Source organism: Silurus meridionalis, chromosome 26 (assembly GCF_014805685.1).
Source record: "Silurus meridionalis isolate SWU-2019-XX chromosome 26, ASM1480568v1, whole genome shotgun sequence".
NCBI classification, from domain to species: domain Eukaryota; kingdom Metazoa; phylum Chordata; class Actinopteri; order Siluriformes; family Siluridae; genus Silurus; species Silurus meridionalis.
Window position 1 is genome coordinate 11,703,711 of NC_060909.1, and position 27,581 is coordinate 11,731,291.

The following is a 27,581-nucleotide window of genomic DNA, read 5'->3' on the forward strand; positions in this document are numbered from 1 at the left end:
AATTGAACCGCCAGTCTGAGTTAGCACGGGCGTGGATGAGACGGTGATTACGACCGCTTTTATGGGCCAGTAACGAGGCCTCGTGGCACGCTAAAACCAAGAGGGCGGCTCCATCGGTGCATGCTAACGCTAATGCGCTGACCTCTAATGTGGAGTTTACAGTATGTGCTAAGACTTACGATTAGCTCTATGTGCAGGTCAAGAGATTATGAGCTTGGTTTTACAGGGGCTTAAAGAGGAAATGCACACAGAATACTGTATGAGATGTATAGTTTTTTTTATTTTTATTCCCCAGTGTAGGAAAATAAAGCACCCATAGTTGTCTTATGAATCATAGATTTGAGAAGAAAGAACTGAACCATGTTCAGTGAAATTGTCTACATGTACAGTAAATTGCAGGTGTAGCTCTGTAAGCACTTGCAAATACGTGCAATGGCAAATCTATTACATGTTTTATTGGATTATCTAAAAGTGACGACTGCAGAAGTTCTAATTCTGTGTAATAAAGTATAATAAATAAGGTCGTACATTTTTCTGATATACCATGTTTTTTTTTAAATAGCAATTACAAATTCATACCTCTTCTTCTTTCGGCTTCTCCCATTATGGGTCTCCACAGTGGATCATCCGTCTCCATACCCCCCTGTCCTCTACATCTGCCTCTTTCACACCAACTACCTGCATGTCTTCCCTCACCACATCCATAAACCTCCTCCTTGGTCTTCCTCTTTTCCTCCTTCCTGGCGACTCCATCCTCAGCATTCTCCTACCGATATACCCCATGTCCCTCCTCTGCACATGTCCAAACCATCTCAATCTCACCTCCCTCACCATGTCCCCAAAACGTCCTACATGCGCTGTCTCACTAATAAACTCATTTCTAATAAAATTCATAAATATTATATATAAAATTCCAAATATATAATTCTCACCCACCCTGTGGTGCACTGTACAGTAAAGCAAACAATCATTAATTCAACACATTCTGAAGGATTCTAAAGGATTGATTAGTAGTTATGTTTAAATCTATTGCTCCACTTCCACTCAAAAACCCTGCATTGTTCATTATTGTAGTGTTAAACGCATGTAAGACTCGTATCACCCTCGCCCGATTGACAGACCCGACTTCAATTTCTTGTTAAAACCTCCCTATGGATAGACATGATTCGACTGTGAACATGGAAACTACTGCATGTTTTATTTGTCACTTCCCCGAAATTGCAGCGAAGGTGCTGACAGAGATCAATTAAAATCGCACTGGGCGGACGACATCGCCTGACGAGTTGCTCATCGCTCTCAGCAAAGAGAACCCTGTGCTCCTTTAAAAGAGAGATTGGATGCTAAATCACATAAGGCGTCAACCTGATCCATCGTTAATGTGATTTTACTTTACATTTCATCGGTATTTCCTGCCTGCACCTTGTCGTGAGCACCAGAGATTACGGTCATTCATGCTGATATGATTGACTAGAAGTGGAACACTTCATCATCAGTTTATTCTTGATTACATTTTGCCTCATGCACAAGAACAGCTGGATAAATCACATTCTTGGTGTAGAAATGCTATGAAGGGTGTGATAATATCTTGACCGGCACTTAGTATATTCATTCGATTTTCAGTCACATTTACATAAAGAATTATGAAAAAGTTTGATTTGTGCTTTTACATGATTCCCTACATCGGGGGATTGGCAAATCATACAATGTATTACCGAACCGATCACATGAGAAATGTGCTGTATTTATACACTCACAGCCAAAAGTTTGTGGACACCTGCCCATACGATTCCTATGTGCTTTCTGAACATTACATTCCACGATTAGTTCCCTTTTGCTGTTAATAACCTCCACTCTTCTGAAAAGATGTTCCACTAGATGAAGATGTTTAATGAGGCCTGGGGATGCAGTCAGTTTTTCAATTCATCCCAAAGGTGTTGAGTAGGGTTGAGGTCAGAGCTCTATAGCAGGTCACTCAAGAGCTTAATCTCCAACCCATGTTAACCATATGTGGGGTATTGTCATGCTGGAGCAAGTTCGGTGAAGGTAAAATTAACCAGTGCGTTTTTTGTATTACTTGGATTTCCCCCTTTTACTTGCAAATTAAATATAAGAAGAGGTGTGTGTGTGTGTGTGTGTGTGTGTGTGTGTGTGTGTGTGTGTGTGATGCGTGTTACACACTGAATGTTCCTGGTTGTATTTGAGATTCCATGCAAGCATGAACAAAAGACAGATTGAACAGTCACTTGCTGCTCACACTTTAAGAAATTGGTGTGATTTTGACATGTAAAGACAAACATACAATACCCTCACTGAAAGAAAAAAAGCACACACACAGTTGCTAAGCAACTGAGAAATACGGACACATGGTGTAAGATAGCTAATGTCTAAAGCTAACCATTGAGTAAGCTGTTGTTCTTCAATATGGACAATAAAAAAAACAAACAAACAAACAAAAAACCCGGATTTTATAACCCGGACATTATAATTGCACTCGCCATCAACCGAAACGTCAACATCACAGCGTGTGAGCTCGAAACTGTCAAAAGATTCCGCAAAGCGCAACGTAAACACAGTGACACACAGCTGCATATAAACGCAGCACGGATTTGATTCTGCTTTATTTACTTTACCAAAAAAGGCCAAAAGATGTACAGTGGCAGCGGATCCGCTACTAAGAAACAAACCCACAGGTCCACAGAAACACGGGCTGGACTAAATCATTTTGAAACACACTGGACACAGTGTCGAGTCATCAGTATCCTCTCATTTCATCTTTACTCCCTAATTCACCTTTGTCGGCTTCACTGTTCCGCTCGCTCAGTGTTCCACCAGCGCATCCATCACGTCCACTTCCCCGCACTGCAGTTTGTTTCTCTGATCTACAGCATCAGACTCAAATCAGCCTTCATCAGCGGAAGCAGCTGAGTTTGCACTCCACTCTGACAGCCCGAGAAAGTAAAGCATTAGCCGCAAAAACTCTTTGTTTCTATGGTAGTTGTGCACTGGAACTGAGAGTCTGTGGGTATAGACACCAGAGTAGCATCTACAAATGGCATACAGCGCTATCTGTACCATTCTGACTGCAGCGGTGGACGGTAAAGAAATAAATGTAATTCGTTACTGTACTTAAGAAGCTTTTTCGTGTATCTGTACTTAACTGAAATACTGTATTTCCATTTGGGGAGACTTTAACTTTCACTTCACTACATTTCAAAGTTAAATATCTCACTTTTTACTCCATTTTGCAAAATCAGTCGTTCCTTTTTATTTACGAGCGAATAAAATCTTAACGCGCAGCAATCCACCAATCAGACTCTGTTTTAAACTTGTTCTGATTGGCCCTTGGTGTATCGACTTATCACCAACATACAGTTCAGCATCAGTTCAGCAGCAAGCAGAACATTTAGAGAGGAATAAATGATGGAAGAATCTCCTGACTCGAACTTTATACAACACCCGTGAGCTTATTTGCACTATTTATTTATTTTTTTAAGCAGTTGAAAAGAAGGTTTTGGGCTAATAATAGATATCAATCAGTGTTTGACTCATTTATATCATACTATTAGATCGGTGCACTGAGAGTAACAGAGTCTTTTCACATACACAGAGTTGATTAAGCAAAAAGTCTTGTGATCAAACTGATAATACGAACATTACAGCCACTTTGGATACTTAAGTGCATTTGAAGGCAATGAATTGTATACTTTTATTTAAGTGAAAGTTTAAAGGGAACACTTACTTTTACTGGAGCAATATTTTACCTGCTGTATCTCTACCTTTAACTCAACTACATGGTTTGTGTACTTTATCCCCCCCACTGTCTGATTGACCTACAGACTTGACAGTTTTGAGCATTTCTGGAGAGTCTCTGATCTTTTCTCATATTTGTTTATGCAAGGGGTTTAACTTGAACGTGATCAGCTGACCTGTTACGAGAAAAAAATTAACCCTGAACTGTCTGAGTGCTGGGCAGAATATCTGACATTACAGCAGATATAAAGCACTAGAACAATCAATTTCAAAGCAAACAACACTGTGATAATCATAGGTTCCTCAGGACACAACAGATCCGATAGAGATATTCTACATACAGACATTTATGGCATTTTGGCAGACGCTCAAGGGCCCAGCAGTGGCAGCTTGGTGGGGGTGGGATTTGAACGAATCCAAAGTCCAATGCCTTAACCACTGAGCCACCACCTCCCACATGCTGATCTGATTTGTTTATCGTATTTTAGCAAATTGACAGAAAAATGCCTCCCAGATGCAGCAACAGCAGCACAGAATCCCAACACATTTTTCTTTCTAGCTTCCGCACCAAAAGTGTGGCACATATCTTCAAGAGCTCATGAACGGCGCCACAGGATATCCCATAGCTGGAAGGAGAAAATTTGGCCTTGCTGTGTAGGAGGAAAAGATGGTGTTCCGCTTTTCCTGTCAGTCAAAGCAACACTTGCAACAGAGTGTTTATCTGCCATGTTATGTCAACTAAACAGTTGAAATGACACGGTGACTTCACGTGTCTCAGATGAAGCTTATGTGAAGGCACTCGTGCAGTAAAAGCGGTCGACTGGAGTCCAATCGTGACATTCGGAGCATTTGCACATAGTGTGGATTCTTTGCTTGACGTGTTGTGCACGTGGCAGCTGTGTCAACATTTACACATGAATACGTGAATAGGCCTGTGATTTACTGTTGCAAACAAGGCGTGCACAAAACGATTAACTCCAAGACGGATGACTCTGACGATTCTGAGACTGGAGTTGTGGAAATTCATACAATCTGATTACCGTATTTTTCGGACTATAAGCCGCTACTTTTTTCCCACGTTTTGAACCCCACGGCTTAAACAACAAAACGCTGAATTTATGAATTTTTCCTAGGTTTCACAAACTTCAAGCCAAAAATCTGAACCCCATAACATTAGTGGAAACAAAAAAAAAAACGCACCTCATCTGTGTTCTGAGCTGCACAGCATCGGGAGAAAAAACTTCCATCGGGTGATTTTTAAACGACGATGCCAAAAGATAAACTCCTGAGACAAATAGTTGTGAAAGGATGGAGGAAGACAGTGAGCAATGACTTTCTTGGTAGGCTACTGTTTAGATACAAGCCATTGTAGCGCGTTGAGTCTGGGTGAAGGGAGAGCTCACTTCTGGCAGGCTATTCCCAAAATACCGCTATGCTCCTAAAGAAAGAGCAACATATTTCACCCGTTACACTGTGTGTAACGTGTCTTTCGTTAAAGCCTGTGTAAAGTACATTAGTGTAGACAATGCGGCTTATTTATGTTAAAAATAAAAATATTTGTAAAATTCAGTGGGTGCGGCTTATATATGGGTGCGCTTTATAGTCCGGAAATTACGGTAGCACCCCCTGCAGGATTGGAGCACTGGTACGTACATGACAGCAGGTAGAAACTTGTAAACACTATGCAAACACTAGGTGGATCATTGTAATCGCTTTAAAAGTACAACCCGAATGAAAATGCATCATATAAACACCTCAATCGGAATAAAAACGCCCAAACTGAATGAAATTGTATTCGGTTTAAGAGTGGTGAGATAAACCTTTCTATAAACCGAACAAAATAAAAATAAAAATTTTAAAGGGATAAGACCCATTACTTGATAAATAGCTCTTCCTCGAATCCCTGTGCGATTTCAAATGCCGTCCGTGTCTGGTCTCGTATCGGCCTATTGATTTGCCACAACACGGTATTCCGCACACCTTCCTAGTTTGTATAAAACATCCGCGACACACATAATTAGGGGAATTGGATTTTTGACTTCTTCTGGGGCCATAAATCCCTCTACCAGTCCACACAAACGTGTAAATGACCGATGACTCATGCGAAAGTTCAGGTTCCATTCCAAATAATGGAACTCCATGTTGACATAGGCTAGTCGAAAGCGCAATATCGGATCAAATAACATCTTCACAAACAGTCCACCGGATTGACAAAAACGTGTACATGTAAACGTGGCTACTGTTTCACCCGTATCAAATTTGTATTTGCAGGTAGTCCCTGAGTTAAGATGGTTCGACTTATAAAGTTTCGATCTTACAATGATTATAGCAATAATAAAAGAAATAAAAATAAATATTCCAGTTTTCACGATGCGTTTTTATTTCCGTATGCTACTTTGGGACGCTGCCGGGATGTACGCATATCTCGCCTTGTGAGATGTTGAGTTCAGTTGTCTCGGTCTTAGAGCGTGTATTTTGGTGTTTTAAAGCCCAATTTTAGCTCTTGTCACTCTCATTTTTATTGGCCTCCACTATATATATATGTATACACACACACATACATATACATGCAGTAATCCACTGCTTTATCGCGGTTGGAATCTCTGATTTTCCCAGTCTCTCGCGGATGGCACCATAGACCAAAAAACTTACAGGGAATTGTTTTTATGTTAAAATTTATTCACCAAAATATATTTATAAATTCAAATATAAAGTAAAATGTTAATACAATACAGTACTGTATACATAAAATAGCATTTTGGGGTGGCATCCGTTTATCGTGGTTTTTCGTTTATCGCGGAAGGTATATATATATATATATATATATATATATATATATATATATATATATATATATATATATATATATATAAAATGACGTGTATACATTACGGTACTGTAAATTGCTCCAACAAATTACAGTATACTACCACATACTGATTGCTATTCTTTACAACTCCATGGGTTCATCGTAATGCATCTCCATCGTAATGTCGGGGACTCCCTGTATTTGTACTTATAATGAACAATAATGCATATAGAAATACGCTACATTTCACTCCAAGAGGTGAAAGTATTGATGGTTATCCGCGGACTAGATGCACTTTAATACATTGTGCTTTATGACCCGTTGAGAGCGCAGAAAAATGCCCATGTGGCCCAGTTGGTAATTGAGTTCGACATGTGCTGATTTATATTCCTGCAACATGCAGCACTAACTGCAATTAGGCAGGTTCGAACCCAATGGCTTAAAATCCGACAGAGCATCTGGACGAGCTGCGGTAAGATGTTGCGCACACTTCTCTTTATCCCTACGAGAAGTTTTCCACTTCAGAGGTGTTTCCTCCGGTCTACACAGCTGCAGCTCTTTGCATCTACTCCCGAAAGAGGAAGCCATTAGGCTCTCAACTGCAGCTCAGGGAAAGTTAGGGGGAATAGGAGGCCTGCTTTATGATGCATGTGTGTGTGTGTGTGTGTGTGTGTGTCTGTGTGTGAGAGAGAGAGAGAATATGTTAGATTAATGAGTTGAGCAGAACGGTGGTTTGGCGTTCACAGTGTGGCCACCAACTCTCAACCTTTCTGCTATTTATACACTCCAACATGGACAAGTGTCTTATTCACTCTTTCTTTCTAACTCATACACACACATTGACAGGCAGTGTGTAACAGCATGAAGGCGGTGATGACAGTGTGTGTGTGTGTGTGTGTTGTGTGTGAGGAGGCATGTTTGAGGGTACTGGCAGCCCAGGAGCAGTTTGCAATTCACAGCAAATTACCCAGAGTTCCTAGCTGCGTTCTTCCCTCTGCTCGCGATCACAGAATCAACTGATAACACTCTCACGCTGCTCATTATCCCAGAAAGAGAGATGGAAGGAAGGAGGAAATGAGAGACGGAGGGAGGTAGAGAGGGATAGGAGGGAGAGAGACATGCAGAGACAGAGAGTGAGAGAGAGTGGGAGGAAAATAGTGTATGTGTCAGTGTAACATCCTTTCCAGCTAGAAAGCACCAAAATGTCATCAAGAGCATGCGTGCACACACACAAACACACACTCACACACTCACACTCCGATGGATTTGGGTCTAGTCCAGGTAAATTGAGCCAGTGACAGTTTTGTGTGTGTGTGTGTGTGTGTGTGTGTGTGTGTGTGGTCTGCTATAATAAAAGCACTGTCGGCAGGATTAAATGGCGTTAAGGCGGCTTTTTACGAGACACGTCCTTCTTTGCAAATGTCAGCTCTCCAAATGTCAGGTTCACCGGTGCCTCTGTTTCCACGCCTACCAACAGCGAGAGAGAGCGAGGGAGAGAGAAAGCCCTGACAGCCAGACTACACCAGGTTCAATAAACACTCGTACCGAGGGGTCACGTTCCCTTTTCTATCCCTCCATCGCTCTATCACAGCAACATGACAGCAGAACATGAACCGCCTGAGTTCGGAGCAGGAAGTGAACGTGGAGATGGACGTCGGATGTATTAACATTCAGAGTGTGACGATGATGTTAATAAGCAGAGGAATGATGATTTACCTCCTACACCATATTGCCAAAAGTATTGGGTCACCTGGTCATGTGATTTTTGAGCATTGAATTCCACATTTGTTCCCAATTTGCTCTTATGATTCCCTCCACTCTTCTGGAAAGATGTTCCACTAGATTTTGGAGTGTGCTTATAGATATTTGTGTTCATCACCCACAAGGGTGATATGAAATGCAGGTACTGATGTTGGTGAGGAGACCTGGGGTGCAGTCAGCGTTCCAATTCATCCCAAAGGTGTTCAGTAAGGATGAGATCAGAGCTCTATAGCAGGCCACTCAAGATCTTCCTCTCCAAAGCATGTAAACCAGATCTTCAAGGAGCTCACTTTGTGCACAGGGGCATTGCCATGCTGGAACAGGTTTGGGTTTTAAGTTCAAGTGAATGCAAAATTGTATTATAGTGCATCTATAGAGGTTCTGTACAATCGAGTGCCTCCTGCATTGTGGTAACAGTTTGGAATAGAACCACATAAAGCAGGAAAGATCAGGTGTCCCAATACTTTTGGCAATATAGTGTATGTAGAGTTCATACTGATCCATGCTGATGGTCTTCAATTGATTGCTGCCTTTTCCAGCTAGCTCTGATTTACTATAGAGTTGTGTTGTGAATATATATATATATATATATATATATATATATATATATATATATATATATATATATATATATAAAAAGTGTGAACATTTCATAACATCGACGTGGAAAAAATAAATAAAATTGACCGACTGCACTATGAAGCGCTGCATCCTTCACAAAAAACAACCTGACCTCTAATCATTTTTGTACTAAATGTCTAAACTTGAGGGCAAAGCCATTGCACGGGGATTCATTTTGCGTCTCCGGTGCGAAGGACCAAACCTGAACATCATTTCAGAAATGTACAAATGAATACGTCTGAAGAGCAGGTACAAACATCCGTGTCCTTTTCAGGTGTATGAAGTAAAATAATTGCACGTTTTCGCACATTTTAATCGAGGTTTATCACAATAAGTTCTTCGTATCTGAAATTGATCAATAACATTTCCTAATATTATTATATTCACTGCACATTCATACAGTATCTCAGAGATTTGACCATATTTTAATATGCGTTAGTATATACGTTTAGTGTTTATTTAACTTGTATATCGGTGTTATGACTGATATGGAAATTACACATATATCCAGTTGAACTCTTCTGGGAATCTGGGAACATCTTGCCGTGGTTCTCTAAATCAATTAGAACATGCAAAATGTATATAATGTTTTCTGGTCTGTCATCACAACTAAACTACACTGTATGACTGAACATTTGTGGGCACCTGAGCATAAGATGTGCTTTCTGAACATCCCATTCAACATTTAGTCCCCATGTGCTGTTATTATAATCTCCACTCTTCTGGGAATGAGGTTCCACTAGATTATGGAGTGTGTTTGTGGAGATTTGTGCTCATTCAGCTAAAAGTCCGGTACTGATGGAGGGTAAGGAGACCTGAGGTGCAGTCAGCGTTCTAATTCATCCCAAAGGCGATCAGGTGAGAGCTCTATTGTACACAGGGACATTGTAATGCAGGAACAGATTTGAGTCTCTTAGTTCAAGTGAAGGGACAATTTTAAAGAGGTGAGAAATCCTGTAAGTGAGTGTTATAAAAAAGTTTTGAGACTTTCTCTGTTTCCAATAAAGTACTTTATTTATCCATCACCTTCGAAATAGTCCCCTTGCACAGCAATACAGCGTTGCTGCCACTTTTGGAATGTGTCCTGGAAGGCAATTTTGTCAAAACAGCGGCCTTCGAGCTGCATCTTCATCTTCAGAGAATAGGCCGAAGTCCACTGGAGCCAAATCTGGCGAGGAGGGTGGGTGCGGAAGTGAGGTCATGTGTTCCCTGACAGTCGTCATGTACAAGCTGCTGAATTGTTTGGACATTTTTTGACGGGGGTTGAGCTCGTTGCAGGTCTTTCGTCGTCTTCCAATGATATCCTTCTGCTCTTGAAGCGTGTGTGCCAATCAAAACAAGTAAAATTACTCCGTACGTCAAACGCATGCCATGCCAAACGTCTCTCCGGACAGATTTGCACAGGATTTCATAGTTGTACTTTGTTCTAACTTGCTGTCCATGATGAATTAGCAGACGTAGTCGGAATAGCACCAGTTAGCACCATTGTCTTTTTGATGCCACCTTGTACAAGTGTCTGCCTTCAAATTTGTGGTAACAGTTTGAGGAAGAAGCAAAATGGCTGAAAAAGTCAGGCGTCCCAATACTTTTCTTTAAATAGTGTATAGAAATCTTTGATTATATGAGAAGCACATATGTGGATATGTTTTTAAAGCCATTACACCTTCACGCTTGGCTTTTTTGCCCAGTTTTTAGTGCAGTATTTATCCCATCAGAGCCAGACATTTTGTGCTTGATACTACTTCAGGATGAGTGTTCTCTGGAAAGAATATATTTAGGGGTCACCACGGTCTTCTCATATCGTTCACTTACCGATTACTTTGACGAAATAAGCGTCAGCCTCGAAGTTGTTCTTCAGGGCGTGGATGGTGAGCTCCTTCTTCCCCTCAGTCCGGCTCAGCACGATCATGTCTAGAATTCCCTGCGAACGAGGACAAAGACAATTCAGCTTCTCGCTCTGCACCAGAGTCTCCACGCGCCTCTCGGTGTCATATTCACACTCTCACATTGTTAATGCACTCTGCAGGACCATTACCAGCTATCAGATCAAAGCTCTGTATGAGTGTCTCTATGTGTGTGTGCACCTTCCACTAAGGTGTCGCTATATACAAAAAGAAAATGTCTCATGTATTCTGTTAATAACAAAAGAAACACACACACACACACACACACACACACACACACATTTAAATATATATATATATATATATATATATATATATATATATATATATATATATATATATATATATATATATATATATATATATGCACATGCACACATGCTTTGTTGAGTTGCACGCTGCTGGAAATGGAACTTCTCTCTTTTGGTTTTCTTGTTATAAAACTAAATAAATAGTAATATGATCCAATGTCAAGCATTTACACATTTACATTTAGACTGGAGTTCAGTCTGCAGTCCTTTCTTTAATAAAGTGCGAATGAGGGAATAAAGTAAAAAAAAAAAAAAAAACCCCGACAACGTGCATTTACGCAGCCAGGGGCCGCATAGCAAGTGCAGCTGAAGAAGTAAACAACAAAATGGTGTAGTGTGTGTTTGTGTTACCACATTGCTCTGATTCTACAACGAAGCGAACGACACTAATGCAAATTCCAAATTCCATATAAGGTTGATGCTGGAAAATATTATTTTTCTGAAAAAAAATTTCTGCAATCAACAGTTAGCTCCGCCTACTGAAGGTAGGATCTGCATACAGGTGGTATGCTTGTGCATGAAATACCTTTAACTATAATTCAAAACTTATATATAAAAATATGCATGTAAATGCAAATAAGCTTAAAGATGTTCCACTAGATGTTGGAGTGTGTTTGTGGAGATTTGTGCTCATTCAGCTAAAAGTCCGGTACTGATGGAGGGTAAGGAGACCTGAGGTGCAGTCAGCGTTCTAATTCATCCCAAAGGCGATCAGGTGAGAGCTCTATTGTACACAGGGACATTGTAATGCAGGAACAGATTTGAGTCTCTTAGTTCAAGTGAAGGGACAATTTTGAAGAGGTGAGAAATCCTGTAAGTGAGTGTTATAAAAAAGTTTTGAGACTTTCTCTGTTTCCAATAAAGTACTTTATTTATCCATCACCTTCGAAATAGTCCCCTTGCACAGCAATACAGCGTTGCTGCCACTTTTGGAATGTGTCCTGGAAGGCAATTTTGTCAAAACAGCGGCCTTCGAGCTGCATCTTCATCTTCAGGGAAGAGGCCGAAGTCCACTGGAGCCAAATCTGGCGAGGAGGGTGGGTGCGGAAGTGAGGTCATGTGTTCCCTGACAGTCGTCATGTACAAGCTGCTGAATTGTTTGGACATTTTTTGACGGGGGTTGAGCTCGTTGCAGGTCTTTCGTCGTCTTCCAATGATATCCTTCTGCTCTTGAAGCGTGTGTGCCAATCAAAACAAGTCAAATTACTCCGTACGTCAAACGCATGCCATGCCAAACGTCTCTCCGGGCAGATTTGCACAGGATTTCATAGTTGTACTTTGTTCTAACTTGCTGTCCATGATGAATTAGCAGACGTAGTCGGAATAGCACCAGTTAGCACCATTGTCTTTTTGATGCCACCTTGTACAAGTGTCTGCCTTCAAATTTGTGGTAACAGTTTGAGGAAGAAGCAAAAATGGCTGAAAAAGTCAGGCGTCCCAATACTTTTCTTTAAATAGTGTATAGAAATCTTTGATTATATGAGAAGCACATATGTGGATATGTTTTTAAAGCCATTACACCTTCACGCTTGGCTTTTTTGCCCAGTTTTTAGTGCAGTATTTATCCCATCAGAGCCAGACATTTTGTGCTTGATACTACTTCAGGATGAGTGTTCTCTGGAAAGAATATATTTAGGGGTCACCACGGTCTTCTCATATCGTTCACTTACCGATTACTTTGACGAAATAAGCGTCAGCCTCGAAGTTGTTCTTCAGGGCGTGGATGGTGAGCTCCTTCTTCCCCTCAGTCCGGCTCAGCACGATCATGTCTAGAATTCCCTGCGAACGAGGACAAAGACAATTCAGCTTCTCGCTCTGCACCAGAGTCTCCACGCCTCTCGGTGTCATATTCACACTCTCACATTGTTAATGCACTCTGCAGGACCATTACCAGCTATCAGATCAAAGCTCTGTATGAGTGTCTCTATGTGTGTGTGCACCTTCCACTAAGGTGTCGCTATATACAAAAAGAAAATGTCTCATGTATTCTGTTAATAACAAAAGAAACACACACACACACACACACACACACACACACACACACACACACACACACACACACACACCAATGTCAAGCATTTACACATTTACATTTAGACTGGAGTTCAGTCTGCAGTCCTTTCTTTAATAAAGTGCGAATGAGGGAATAAAGTAAAAAAAAAAAAAAAACCCCGACAACGTGCATTTACGCAGCCAGGGGCCGCATAGCAAGTGCAGCTGAAGAAGTAAACAACAAAATGGTGTATTGTGTGTTTGTGTTACCACATTGCTCTGATTCTACAACGAAGCGAACGACACTAATGCAAATTCCAAATTCCATATAAGGTTGATGCTGGAAAATATTATTTTTCTGAAAAACAATTTCTGCGATCAACAGCGACAGCATCGTGTCATGCCTATTTAATTACTGTCGTTTAGCTCCGCCTACTGAAGGTAGGATCTGCATACAGGTGGTATGCTTGTGCATGAAATACCTTTAACTATAATTCAAAACTTATATATAAAAATATGCATGTAAATGCAAATAAGCTTAAAGATGTTCCACTAGATGTTGGAGTGTGTTTGTGGAGATGTGTGCTCATTCATTAGGGTGTTAGTAAAGTCAGGTACTGGTGCAGGGTAAAGAGGCCTTTGGGTTGAGGTCAGAAATCTATAGCAGGTCATTCAAGATCTCCAACCAATGGGAACCATGTATTCATGAAGCTGGCTTTGTGGGGTACTGCTAAGCTGGAACCTGTTTGGGTAAAAAGTCATTCGACTGCCTGCAAAGACATCCTATACAATCGTGTACCTCCAACCTTTGTGGTTAGAGTTTGGTGAACAAGCACATGTGTCTGCAAAAGTCAAGCATCCCAATACATTTGTTTAGATAATGTCTATAAATCTTTAATTCTATGAGCAGAGCATATGGGGGTACTGTATGTTCATAAAGCCATTATACCCCTTATAGCTTTAACTATAATAAACTTTAAATAAAGAAATTGCTTAATGTAACTAAACATAATAAAATAAAAGTCTTTTTTCAGCAGAAATGACATGAAATAAAAAGGCATGCAGATACACAGTCTTTGTAATAATTCTTAGAATTTCTGAGCAGTTACTACTGATCTCCCACTCTAAGGCACAACTCAGGATTCAAGATTAAATACATAAGGATCAGATTAAGGATGATCAAGAGGATGAAGGTTATTGCTTAGAATAAGAATGGACTTACAGTAATACGGATCTATAGTTCAGACTGAGCTGGTTTTAATGCTCAGAATGAGTACTCATACAGAAATGAGCATCAGAATATGGATCAGAGTCAGGAACTAGATTGAGGTAAGGTTGAGAATAAGGATTACAATCAGGACCAGAATGGAGATCTGGATCAATAGGTCAAAGACAAGTGTGGATTTAGTATTAGGATCATGGACAGATCTGAGATAAGGTTCATTTAGATACAAGATTAAGATCAGGTTTAGGATTAGGATCTGTTTGCGGTTAATAAAATTAGAAGACCAGATTAATGATTTTTTTTTTTTTTAATCTGTTTTGAGACATATTTGAGATCAGTCAGAATTTGGGGTAGTATTGAACAGAACTGGGGTTAGGACTGAACAGATTGGTATTATGACTGATCAGATTTGGAATTTGGATTGATGAGTTTGGGATTAGGACTGATTAAATTGGTATTATGATTAATCAAATTTGGAATTCGAATGCATCAGATTTTAAATTAGAATTGATCAGCTTGGTATAATGGTTAATCAAATATGGAATTTTGGGTTGATCAGATTTGAAAATTAAGATGGATCAGATTTGGAATTTGGATTGATCAGATCTGGAATTGAGATTAAGCAGATTTAGAATGAGGATCACTCATATATGGATATAGTATTAAACAGATTTGGATTTAGGATTTAGGATTGATAAACTTGATATTATAATAAATCAGATTTGGATTTAGGATTGATCAGGTTGGGATTAGAACCAGGTCTATACGCTGCTCTGAACTGGGCGTGAGCAGAAACAGCGTTAGACAGAAACAGAGCCAGCAGAGGACACAGTGAGGAATGTTGCCTGTTCCTCTGTGATACGAGATGATTGGGGTCATGACCACTTGCTTGTGCGTGCAGGCAGGCAGGCACGCACACACACACGCACGTGCGCGTGTACACACACACACACACACACACACACACACACACACACACACACACACACACACAATCACACACACACACACACACACAAAAACCCTGTATAAACACTAACCTGTAATTTCTGCCGTCTATTAAATCGTTGGTTGCTTTAATTGGATTCATACATCACACTATTTCACACATCATATAGAAACATTCATGTAATATTTGCTCAAAAAAACACACACACGCACACCACAATTACACACATCATTTCTTTTACTAAACATTATGATTTTGATTTCAGTAGAAGCATCTGAAGTGATGTGTTGCCAGCTCGATGCTACACACTTATTTAAACCCTAGCGATGCTGTCATGTAATCTGGCTGGGATTAGTGTAGTTAGTGAAATGAGGTGAAATGAACTGAGGGGGACAGGAGGAGATTTTGACATCTCTGTATTTCATCATGATGCCAGAGTAGTCAACTACCAGGCAAGGACAATTGAGACAGATCACCACACACTTCCTTAGTATACACTGTTTGGACAAAAGTATTGGGACACCTGTCCTTTCCTGCAATATGTGGGTCTTCTCCAAACTGTTACCACAAGGCTGGAGACTCACACCTCGTATAGGACGTCTTTGGATGCCCCTGTGCACAAAGCGATGTCCATGAAGACACAGTTAGGCCCAGAAATATTTGGACAGGGACACAAGATTGGTTATTTTAGCTGATTAACAAAACGTATTTAAAATTCAGTTATATAATTAATATTTGAAGTGCAGACTCTTTGCTGTAATTTGAGGATTTTCACATCAAAACTGGATGAAGGGTTTAGGAATTAAAGCTACTTAATATGAAGCCGCCCCTTTTTCATGGGACCAAAAGTAACTGGACAATTGCTATCAATTTTTAATGGGCTTCATAGGTTGTTCCCTCATTAATACATCATCAATTGAGCAGAAAACAGATCTGGAATTGATTCCAGGTGTGGCATTTCTGTTGAGAGTCAAAAGAACTCTCAATGGAAGTGAAACAGATCATCATTAGGATGAGAAAAATTCTGAGAGGCCATTTTTTTTTACATGGAAAAGGCCTGGACGTCCACGGAGAACAACAGCTGCGGGTGATCGCAGGATCCTTTCCATTATGAAGACAAACCCCTTTAAAACATCCACTGAAGTGAAGAACACTCTGCAGGAAGTAGGCGTATCAGTATCCAAGTCTATCATGAAGAGAAGACTTAATTGGAGCAAATACAGAGGGTTCACCACAAGGTGCAAATTAATAATCAGCCTCAAAAATAGAGAGGCCAGATTAGAAGCTGGCCCAGCACTGGAACAGCGTTCTTTGGACAGATGAAACTAAGATCAACGTGTATCAGAATGATGAGAAAAAGAAAGTATGCGGAAGGCTTGGAACAGCTCATGATCCAAAGAACACCACATCCTCTGTAAAACATGGTGGTGGCAGTGTGATGGCATGGGCATGCGTAGCTTCCGGGGGCACTGGGTCACTAGTGTTTGTTGATGATGTGACAGTAGACAGAAGCAGTCAGATGAATTCTAAAGTGTAAAGGGATTTACTTTCTGCTCAGATTCAGCCAAATACTGTAAAGTTGATTGGACGGCACTTCACGGTACAGATGAACAATGACTTAAATCATACTGCTAAAGCAACCCAGGAGTTTTTTTTAAGGCAAAGAAGTGGAATATTATTTTTTTTCTTCTTTATTTTTTTGATAAAGTCAATCACCAGATCTCAACCCAATCGAGCATGACTTTACTTGCTTAAGACAAAACTTAAGGTAGAAAGACCCACAAACAAGCAGACAGCTGCAGTAAAGGCCTGGCAAAACATCACAAAGGAGAAAACCCTGCGTTTAGTGATGTTCATGGGTTCAAGACTTCAGGCAGTCATTGCCTCCAAAGGATTCTCAACAAAGTATTACAAATAGTGGTAATGTTCATTTGTCTATTAACTTCTGAGCCCCTGAAATGAGGTAACTCTAATAAAATGGTTGCAATTCCTAAATGTTTCATAGGATATTATTGTTCAACACCTCTAATTAAACCTGAAGGTCTGCCCTTCAATTGCATCCCAGTTGTTTTATTTCAAATCCGATGTGGTGGCCTGCATAGCCCAAACAATTAAGATTGTGTCACTGTCCAAATATTTTTGAGCCTAACCGTATGGTTTACATCAGTGGTCCCCAACCCCCAGGCCGTAGACCGGCATCGGTCCGTGGGTCAATTGGTACTGAGCCGCACAGAAAGAATACATAACTTCCGTTATTTTCTGTTTTATTTATTATCTGATTCTGAACGGTTTTATTTTGAAAAATTACCGGATTCTCTCCTCCACATCTGTCTATGACTCACTCTTGATGCATGTCAAGATGCCTCGGTCACATGTCTTACCTCCATCCGCTACCTTCTTAAAGGGGCTCCTCCGGCCCGTAACACCCCCCCCCGTGAGCAAAATGAACAAAATACAACACAGTGGATTTATTAATATAATTAGAAAATACAGTTTTTTATGCCGGTCGTATCATTTTATTTTATTGTATTTATCCACCACAGTTTAAAGGCCGGTCCGTGAAAATATTGTCCGTGGCGCAAAAAAATTTGAGGACCGCTGGTTTACATGGTTTGGAGAGGAAGATCTTGCGTGGCCTGCTATAGAGCTCTGATTTCAACCCTACTTAATGCTTTGAGATAAATTGGAACCTGGACTGAACCCCAGGTCTACACCACCACCTGACTTTACTAACACCTTTGTGTATAAATGAGCACAAATCTCCACAAACACACACCACATCTAGTTATTGTAGTTATTGTCTAGTTATTGTATTGTTCTGTAAAGAGAACTAAATGTGGAATGGGATTCAAAATGATGTCCTGATGTTTAAGCAGGAATTTAAAAAAGGAGAACAGAGAATCAGTTTGCTGGAGATAAATGCAGTCACTTAGCCCTTAAGTGTTCAGGTGGATTTGCTGGATTTGGTACACAGCCAAAGCCCAGAGAGTGAACGTGGAAGGTGAGAGGCTACGCACTGGCCTCAGGTGAGGTGTGGACAGAACATCAGTCTGCCTCGTTAGAGTCGTGAGGGAACGACGGATCCTGGGTCACACACCAGGGAAGGACAATTACAGCTGTGCTACACTGACCACCAGAGACACCTCCACTTTCACTACAAATGACCCAGCATGCTTTGCTAGGCTCTGCATGATCAGAGCATCGACTCACTGTGCTCATTATCCCACAGAGAGAGAGACAGAGAGACTAAGAGAAAGTGGACTGACTTCCTGCATATAAGAAGCCTCTGGCACACGCTGACGGTTAATCACTGATGCTTTGTGCCTGTTTTGGGGCTCTTGATAAGTAAAAAAAAAAAAAAACTAATTCTGATTATATTTCAGCTTAAAACTTGGTTAGCTCTGGCACAAGGTTAAGACTTGGCCGCAGATTGGATCTTTCAGGGCTGTTCGTGCCTATTTTTAAGTGATTCCGATAACGTCCTACATCACAGGGAAAGGCGTACATAATGAGGTGCAGCATAAAATGTGATCGTTTGCAGCCGGAAGCTAATAACACAAATCGAGGCTGCTGTAAAAGCGTGGAAACACCAATCACACAGCAAATCATTGACCTAGCAACATGGCCAGATTTACAGAGGTGGACAAAATCATGTGCAAAGAGGTAATTACTGCAGGTTCAAATGCAATATATTACATAATAACGCTCCTGCTTCGTATTTCTCCACCGTTCATGTGGTCCGTGTGAATCTGTTTTAAATACTTTAAACACCGTTGTGTATATTTTACATCAGTAACGTAACAATGCTTAATAATTTGGATTTTTTTTCTACCAGTCACCATTCTTCTCGTCTTCTCTCTCTCTCTCTTTGTTGTGTTTCTGAGGTACCATTTTCCAAGGTAGCTCTCACCGCACTCTAAACATTTTCCACATCAATACGGTAAAGATCCATGAAGTCTGAGCATCTTAAGAAGGGAACTACTACTGGGGGACTCAAGGGGACTTTCTATTACATTCCACTGGCCCTGTACTTGTACTCTGCACAAAGACAATACATTTGAATCTAATCTATTCTAATCTAATCTAATTCAATCTAATCGAACTTTGAGAAATTTGGACTCTCATTTAAGGATTGATTTGGACTACAATTAATATCAACAGTCTGCTATAATGGCTCAGGCCCACAGGTTGCATGAACAGTTCTGCATTTAAATGTCCATCACTGACCAGTTCACCTCAACAATGATGGATGAATGTAAATAGGTTCCCCTTTTAGGTCTGGTTCCTCTCAAGGTTTCTTTCTTATGCCATCTCAGGGAGTTTTAAACCTACATTTACACGTATAGGCGTATTAAACGTGTGGTGGCCTCAGCCATCTATTATGAAGTGGTCTACTGGTGCAGCAGCGTCTCTACTGCAGATGGAAAGAGATTGGACAAGCTAACCAGGAAGGCCAGCTCCGTTCTAGGGATTCCCCTGAACACTGTACAGGAGGATGGTAGCTAAGCGACAGTATCATCATTGCTGGAGAACGACTCTCACCCCCTGTATGAAACAGTTTCATCTCTGAGCAGCTCCTTCAGTGACAGACTGTTACATCCTAAGTGTCTGAGGGAGCAAAGTTCTTTTCTCAAACCAGTCACCATCAAGCTGCACACTGTTATTACTGAGTATTTAAACGGTGCAATAAAAATACCTGAAATGTCTGTGCAATAACACCATTTTAACCAGTGCAATATGTTTGAAAGTGTAACCCACTATATTGTTTGCTTCTTTTATTTTGTATTTATACACTGTACTGTATATATTTATATTATGTCTCTGCTTTATATTTGCACATTTTTCTTCGCTGCTGTAACAGAAATTTCCCCTCTATAAAAATCTCTCGTTTATACAACATTATCGCTGGAAAGATGCTTTGAGACGATGTCTATTGTTAAAAGCGCAATACGCAATACAATACAATTTTTATTGCTTTTAGTTTTATAAATCGACTATTGGAAAAGTCGAGACTGTGAATGCAGCTAAAGATTTGAGAGCTGCAACACGGCTGAAATAAAACTTCTTCAACAGCAGCACTGTTAATTGTTGAACGCTTTTCATTCCATGCATGGACAGAAGAAACCGAGACGCACAAGAAAAAGGGTTGCTCTGTTTCTTCGAATCTTCTGCTTTTTAAAACATTTCCTGGCGAATATCGATTTAAATGGTCCGGCTTGGTGGAATGCAATTTTGCTCAATTTTATTAGGAGCCTAATAATTCTGCAGTTAAACATGCATTTAAACGGTGTTAATGAGACGAGCCTGGTTGTCCTTTGACGATGAGCTAAAGACGACTGTGAGAAAAGGAAAGAGGAAAAAAAAAAAAAAAAAGACTCACGTCCTCGTAGATGTCGAAGAACGTGGCCACGACGGCTTTGGGAATGGCGTTCAGGTCCGACTGGTCCCAGTGCACGCGGAACATACGTCCCACGTCTTTACAGCTGACGTTACTGCACTCCACGTTCTCCAGGAGAAACGCCTGCTGCTGAGCACTGCACACACACACACACACACACACACACACACACACACAGATAAAAAGTGAGCCAGGTTTATACCCATTCATGTATTTATTTTTATAGATTTACGTGAAAGATGAGAGAACGAACAAAGTCCCATGTAACACAGAGGAACTCCAGGAACCTCTGCAGGCTTCTTGGCTGATGTGTAATTAAATACAAGGTTCTTTTTTCAGGGCTGCACGTTGTGATCAGGCTAAACACCGCTCTTAAGCAATCACATCCCACATCCGCATCCATCTCTGACACATTTGCACTAGCTAGACTAGAAGCGCTCTCAGGTTTCAGTACTGGATTGTAATTTCTAATTTGCATATTCATGTATATTTATAGATCCCAGCTGTTTTAATGAAGTTGAAGGTGTAGAGATGTTCCTCAGCTGCGGTGTGATATCTGATGAGGTGTTCATCACCGATGTTTTTAGTTTTTTTCGTTCATATATTCAGCACATCGGTTTAGCAGGGTGACGGAAATTCAGATCTGCTCGTGTTCTTTCCTTCTCTATCGTCTCTCTCACTCTCACCCTCATTTCTCTCTCTCTCTCTCTCTCTCTCTCTCATTTCTCTTTCTTTCTAGAGCCTAAATCTGTAACAGCAGGAAGCAGATATTATCTTCTCTATCCTTCTCTCTCATATACTCTCTATCTTGACCCCTCTCCCTTCTTCTATCTAGATGCCCCTCTCTCTCGCTCTCACTCTCACGCACACCTACTCTTTCTATCTTGGCCCATCTCCCTTCCTCCATCTATATGTCTCACTTTCGCTCTCTTACTCTCTCTCTCTCTCTCTCTCTCTCTCTCTCTCTCTTTCTTTCTTTCTTTCTTTCTTTCAAAAGTCTCTGTCTCTCTCTTCCTCTTAGTCTGTTGTCCACCATTTACATTCTCTCTCTCTCTCTCTCTCTCTCTCTCTCTCTTTCACACAGTCTCTGTCTCACTCCCTCTTAGTCTGTTGACCCATCCCCATTCTCTCTCTCTCTCTCTCTCTCTCTCTCTCTCTTTCACACAGTCTTTCGGTCTCCCTCCCTCTTAGGCTGTTGCTCGCTGTCCCCATTCTCTCTCTCTCTCCTTCCACTTACTCTCTCTTTCTCTACGTCTTTTGATCCCTTTCACACAGTCTCTCTGTCTCCCTCCCTCTTACCCTCTTTGTCTGTCTGTTGTCTGTCCCCCATCGCCATTCTCTCTCTCTCTCTCTCTCTCTCTCTCTCTCTCTTTCTGCGGGAAGGTTGTACAAGTTCAATTAATGTAGGACTCAACACACTCCCCCACTGTGTGTGTGTGTGTGTGTGTGTGTGTGTGTGTGTGTGTGTGTGTGTGTGTTTTACACTTGATCCCTGTGTACTAATAAAAACAAGGACACTGCCCAGTATGCAGTATACGGAAAGCAAAACAAGAAAGTATACTAATCCCCATACTATAAGATCAGTGTGTGTGTGTGTGTGTGTGTGTGTGTGTGTGTGTGTGTGTGTGTGTGTGTAAGAGAAAAGGAAAGAAGGAGAGTGTCAGGCTGCTTTATTGCTAGGCTCCACACGCAGGTGGAAAGTACAGAGAGTCGAGCATCACTCGGTGTCACACAGTCAGAAATACTAATGTACAAAGACACACACACACACACACACACACACACACACACACACACACAAACACACAAACACAAGGAAAGCTTATAAAGAAATGTAATTTGTTATCTGCACACACAATCTTTAATTTTTCATTTAAAATAAAAAAGCAAACTGCTTTAGTTGCCCATCAGTTCATTTCTTATTTGTTTTTGTTTTCTTTTTCTACATATGCAACATTTCTTCCTTCTGTCCTTCTCTATTTTTTTTTTTACTTTTACTTTACTTTCGGATACAGTTTCTGAGAACTCATTTCACTCATCCACTCGCAAAGAGTCGACGCAGGAGACGATGCAGAATTCAATCCAATGTAATCTCCACCCGAATGAGGTCAGAATGTTTGAAAACCTGACCCTCACAACCCCTTTGTTTGGGAAGACTTTCCACTAGATTTTATTGTGTGGCTTTGGGGATTTGTGTTTGTTTAGCTACAAAAATATTCGTGAGATCAGCAACTGATGTTAAACAAGCGTCTGTGTTCCAGTTCCTCTGAAAAGGTATGCAGGACACTCGAGCTCTTCCACTTCCACATAAACGTCTTCAAAGAGCTCGTTTTGTGTACTGGGACACTGTAATCAACAGGTTTGGTCCTTTTACTTCCATCGTAAGAAAATTGCAATGCTACAGCATACCAAGACTTTCCATACAATTACTACAGGGGCAAGGATAACTCAGGGTTTAAGATGTTAGGCTTCCTATCAGAAGGTTGTGAGTTCAAATCCCAGCACCACTAACCCTAAATTGCTTATTTCTATAAATGAGTTAAATGCAAGTCTATTTGGATATGAGTGCCTGACAAATGCCATAAATGTATACAACTGTGTTTGGGAGGAAAAAAAAAACACACGGGCACAATAATCTGGGGTGCACATACTTTTAGCCATATCGTCAGAAAGGTAAGATGCTACCTCGGCTTACTCCTGCACCGAAACATGGATCGATAAAAAACCATGTACTGATGCCTCAGTTAAAGTATTTCCCTTTTTGTTATAGAAATCAGACCTTTTCCGCTATACCCCCTTACACAGACAAAACCTTGAAACCCAGAGGAACATGCTGTAGAGGATTTAAGGACCTGGCTGGACTCTTATACTCTTTAAAACCGCCCCCAGCATCTCTGATGACTACACAGACACGGTAATTCCTACATGACCTTCTACAAGGAAACATGGAAACTAGCAAGAAGTGTCTACAAACAAAACACCAGTAAAGCCATTTTTCCCCCGACCTGGATACAGTGCTGTTCAAGAAGTAAAACAGAGACAAGGACACAAACCAAAAGCTAAAATATGCAAAGAACAATAGAGTCAACGTTGTTCTTTAGAATGGAACAGAATCACCAACATGGTCACTTACCAGTGAGCTGCATCCATTTTTTTTTGTTGCTATTCTTTTTTAAATCACACTTGCATTAGTGTGAATTTGAAAATAACAATATCAAAATATAGACGACTAGATATAGATGAATATCATTCATTATTAATAATAACAAAGAATTAAAGGTAAGTTGAGCAAATTTGTTATTTCAGAACTTGTGTGTTATTTCGACTTGTGTGTATCAAACTGGTAGCCCTTCACATTATTTGCTACCCAAGAAGAAGCTCTCAGTTTCAAAAAGGTTGGTGACCCCTGCTTTAGATCATCCACAAAACCAAAACCTCACATTACCGAAAATATGGCAAACTTTCTAATAACTCGGTTAACTGGATCAAATCCGCTATGCTTCCTCTCCCCGAAACTGTAGTACAATTTCTACCTGTCCCCATTGGCAATGCCATTACTTATCTTGGTCAAAATCTGCAGCAAACTGTCAGACCTATATAAACTCAATTTGACCCCATTATCGAAACACCATTACGTTAATAATGATCTCCGATGGCGGATAAACCGTCTCTCTCTCTCTCTCAGTGGCTGAATAGCGATTATAAATGACATCTCAAACCCTCTCCTACAAACCACTCAATTCCAGCATCATTGTTTTACTAGGGGGAAAAAAAACACACCTCTCTAAATCAAATGAACCACCTAACAAATAGCCAAATATCATACAGGACTGGATTCACCAAAATTTCCCCAAAACATTACAGTACTTCATTAACCGACTCTAAAAATATCCAAATCCAACCATATGATTAACATACCATATAAACGTGGCAGTCACGCCTTAGAGAAGAGATTTGGTCACAGATCTAAAAGAAAATGTCCTAAATACTGTATAATATATGGACTAACATATTGGGACACCTGATTTTCCAGCCATATGTGATTCTTTCCCGAACTGTAGCAGGAATTCTGAGGAACACGACTGTATAGGATGCCTTTGGATGCAGTAGCATTAAACAGAAACCTGTTCCACCATGACAATGCTCCTGTGCACAAAGCCAGCTTCATGAAGATGTGGTTTACATGGGTTGCTCAGGTGCTCACAAACTTCTAGCCATTAAGTGTAGTTTAGTTGTGAAGTGATGACAGATCAAAAAAAAAATATGTAAAAAATTAATAAATAAATAAATAAATACAATTTAAAAAAGAGCCCAGGTCTCCTCACCCTGCATCGGTACTTGACAACTTTTGTAGCTGAATGAGCACAAATCTCTACAAACACACTCCAAAATCTAGAGGAACATCTTCCCAGAAGAGTGGGGAAAAAAGGCACATATGAATCTTATGGTTAGTCGTCCACAAATTGTTTCTGTACATTGTGGCTAATAGGATTATTCTCTACTTAAAACCAATACAGAATAATCTAGAGATTTTACTCTACTGGTCAGACAATCTGATATCTACTGTATACACAGTGCACACAACACAAAGCAGGCGATTCCACAGACTGCATTTGGGACTGCGCAACAGTCGAGCACTTCTGGAAACAACTCGCTAAGGAAATATCGCGCTTTATAAATCACATCCATCTTCCTTCCTTCCCTCCTTTTTCTCATTACTGTAGATGTAGAATGTAATTCTGGCGGCCAGCAGCTGAACTTCACCTCGAAGTGAACCTCTGGGTTCAGCTGTAATTTTTCACACAGAACCAAACGGCTGGTTTAGTGTTTTAAATAACACACACTACACACTTTCCACACAGCAGTGCAGGATTCTCTTCAGGTCTTGATGAACAGCTCCGTGTAACGGTACTGCACTGTGTGTGTGTGTGTGTGTGTGTGTGTGTGTGTGTGTGTGTGTCTATGCAGTAATGTCCAGTAGAAAATCCAATCTAATAAGAGACAGTATCAATGGTCTTTAACCCTTCTGTAACAGTGAAAAGTCTAAACTAAAGTTCAGACCAATGCAAATAACATTCACTCCCGTCAGCTGATTCACTGAAGGGGAAAGGATTCGGGACATGAAAGCCCCTAATTAGCATCATGCCAGAATTGCATTGCGCTATTTTTGCACTGTTTGGGGAAAAAAATACATCACAGCTGCAAGTTTTCTTTTAAAAATCACACACTCCAGAACTAACAAAGCATTTACGTGTGTAAGTCAATGGTACACTATATTGCCAAAAGTATTGGGTCACCTGACCTTTCCTGCTTTATGTGAGTCTTTTCCAAACTGTTACCACAATGCAGGAGGCACTCGATTGTACAGGACGTCTTTACATGCACTGTAATACAATGCTGCATTCACTTGAACTTGGAAACCCAAACCTGTTCCAGCATGGCAATGCCCCTGTGCACAAAATAAGCTCCTTGAAGATCTGGTTTAGATGCTTTGGAGAGGAAGATCTTGAGTGGTCTGCTATAGAGCTCTGATCTCATCCCTACTGAACACTTTGGGATGAATGTGATGGAGGGATGAACGCTAACTGCACCCCAGGCCTCCTCACCCTTCATCAACTACTTGTGGCTGATGAATACAAATATCCATAAGCACACTCGATAAATCTAGTGGAACATCTTCCCAGAAGAGTGGAGGGAATTATAAGAGCAAATTGGGACTAAATGTGGAATGCAATGCTCAAAAATCACATGAACTGGTGACCCAATACTTTTGGCAATATGGTGTATGTTGCATAAGAAAAGTATGAGTGGATCCCAGTGGGTGAATTTTTTTCAAAAGTTTGGAAAACCCAGTCTTTTATCATTTTTGAGACCACTACATGTTCCTTTTGTTTTATATGTAACAAACAAGGTGGTAGGCACACAGACACACACACAAATTGGACAGTAAATGACTGGAAGAAACCTCTATGGACTGATGAGTCTAAATTTGCCATTTTTGTCTCCAACAGAAGCTCTTATATAAAACTAGCAGACAGCCTCCACCCACAGTCAATTATGAAGTGGAAGCTTAATGGTTTGGGGTTGTTTTGGAGCAGATTCACTTTGAGACATATCCTAAATGAAAGGACTACTGAATCAACATGGCCACCATTCCATACTTTAGCACCATGCTGTTTCCAAATGGACTACCGCTAACTGGAACCAGCTTCACCATACAGCAAGGCAATGACCCAAAGCATATTTCCAAGCTCTGTATGTGTTATTTACAGAGAAAAACAGACAGCTGGAGTGTTATCTATCACAAAATGACCTGCTTAGACACTGCACCTAAATCCTATTAAACTGCTCTGAGATGAACTGGATCACAAGGTCAGAAAGAAAATCTCAAACTAGCGTAGAACACCTTTGAGACGTATTGGAAGAGGCATGGCAAAGTATTTCAGATGAATATTAGGATAAACGAACTGTGTGTTAAGCTTGTTTATGCTAAGGCACCACTTTTCAATGAAAATATAGATGTTTATTATGTATCTGTACATTTATATGTTTGGTTAAAGTAACAGTTCTTGCGCTTAAAAAAAATAAATGTTCATGTGCCTCTCGAAAACAATTAAAGACTAGGTGTTTTCAAACATTGCACAGGCTCTGTATATACTTTAAGATTAATTCTGAATACAAATGAGTACCGTATTTTCCGGACTATAAGCCACTACTTTTTTCCCACGCTTTGAACCCCGCGGCTTAAACAACGAAGCGGCTAATTTATGGACTTTTCCTGGGTTTTTCCCCGTTTCACAAGCTTCAAGACAAAAAACTGAGCCCCATAACATTAGACCAATGAAATTGCTGAATGGCTTT

The 27,581-nt window shown here is 40.5% G+C and overlaps 1 protein-coding gene across 1 annotated transcript in view; it reads right to left on the bottom strand.

Moving 5' to 3' along the window:
• Positions 1-27,581, bottom strand: part of itfg1 (integrin alpha FG-GAP repeat containing 1) — a 164,720-nt gene that overhangs the window by 39,346 nt on the left and 97,793 nt on the right. The window contains exons 11-12 of the mRNA XM_046840410.1: positions 20,703-20,856; positions 12,827-12,935 (exon numbers count right to left, since the gene is read on the bottom strand). Coding sequence (XP_046696366.1) covers positions 12,827-12,935; positions 20,703-20,856 — 263 coding nt within the window. The remainder of the gene's footprint in view (positions 1-12,826; positions 12,936-20,702; positions 20,857-27,581) is intronic.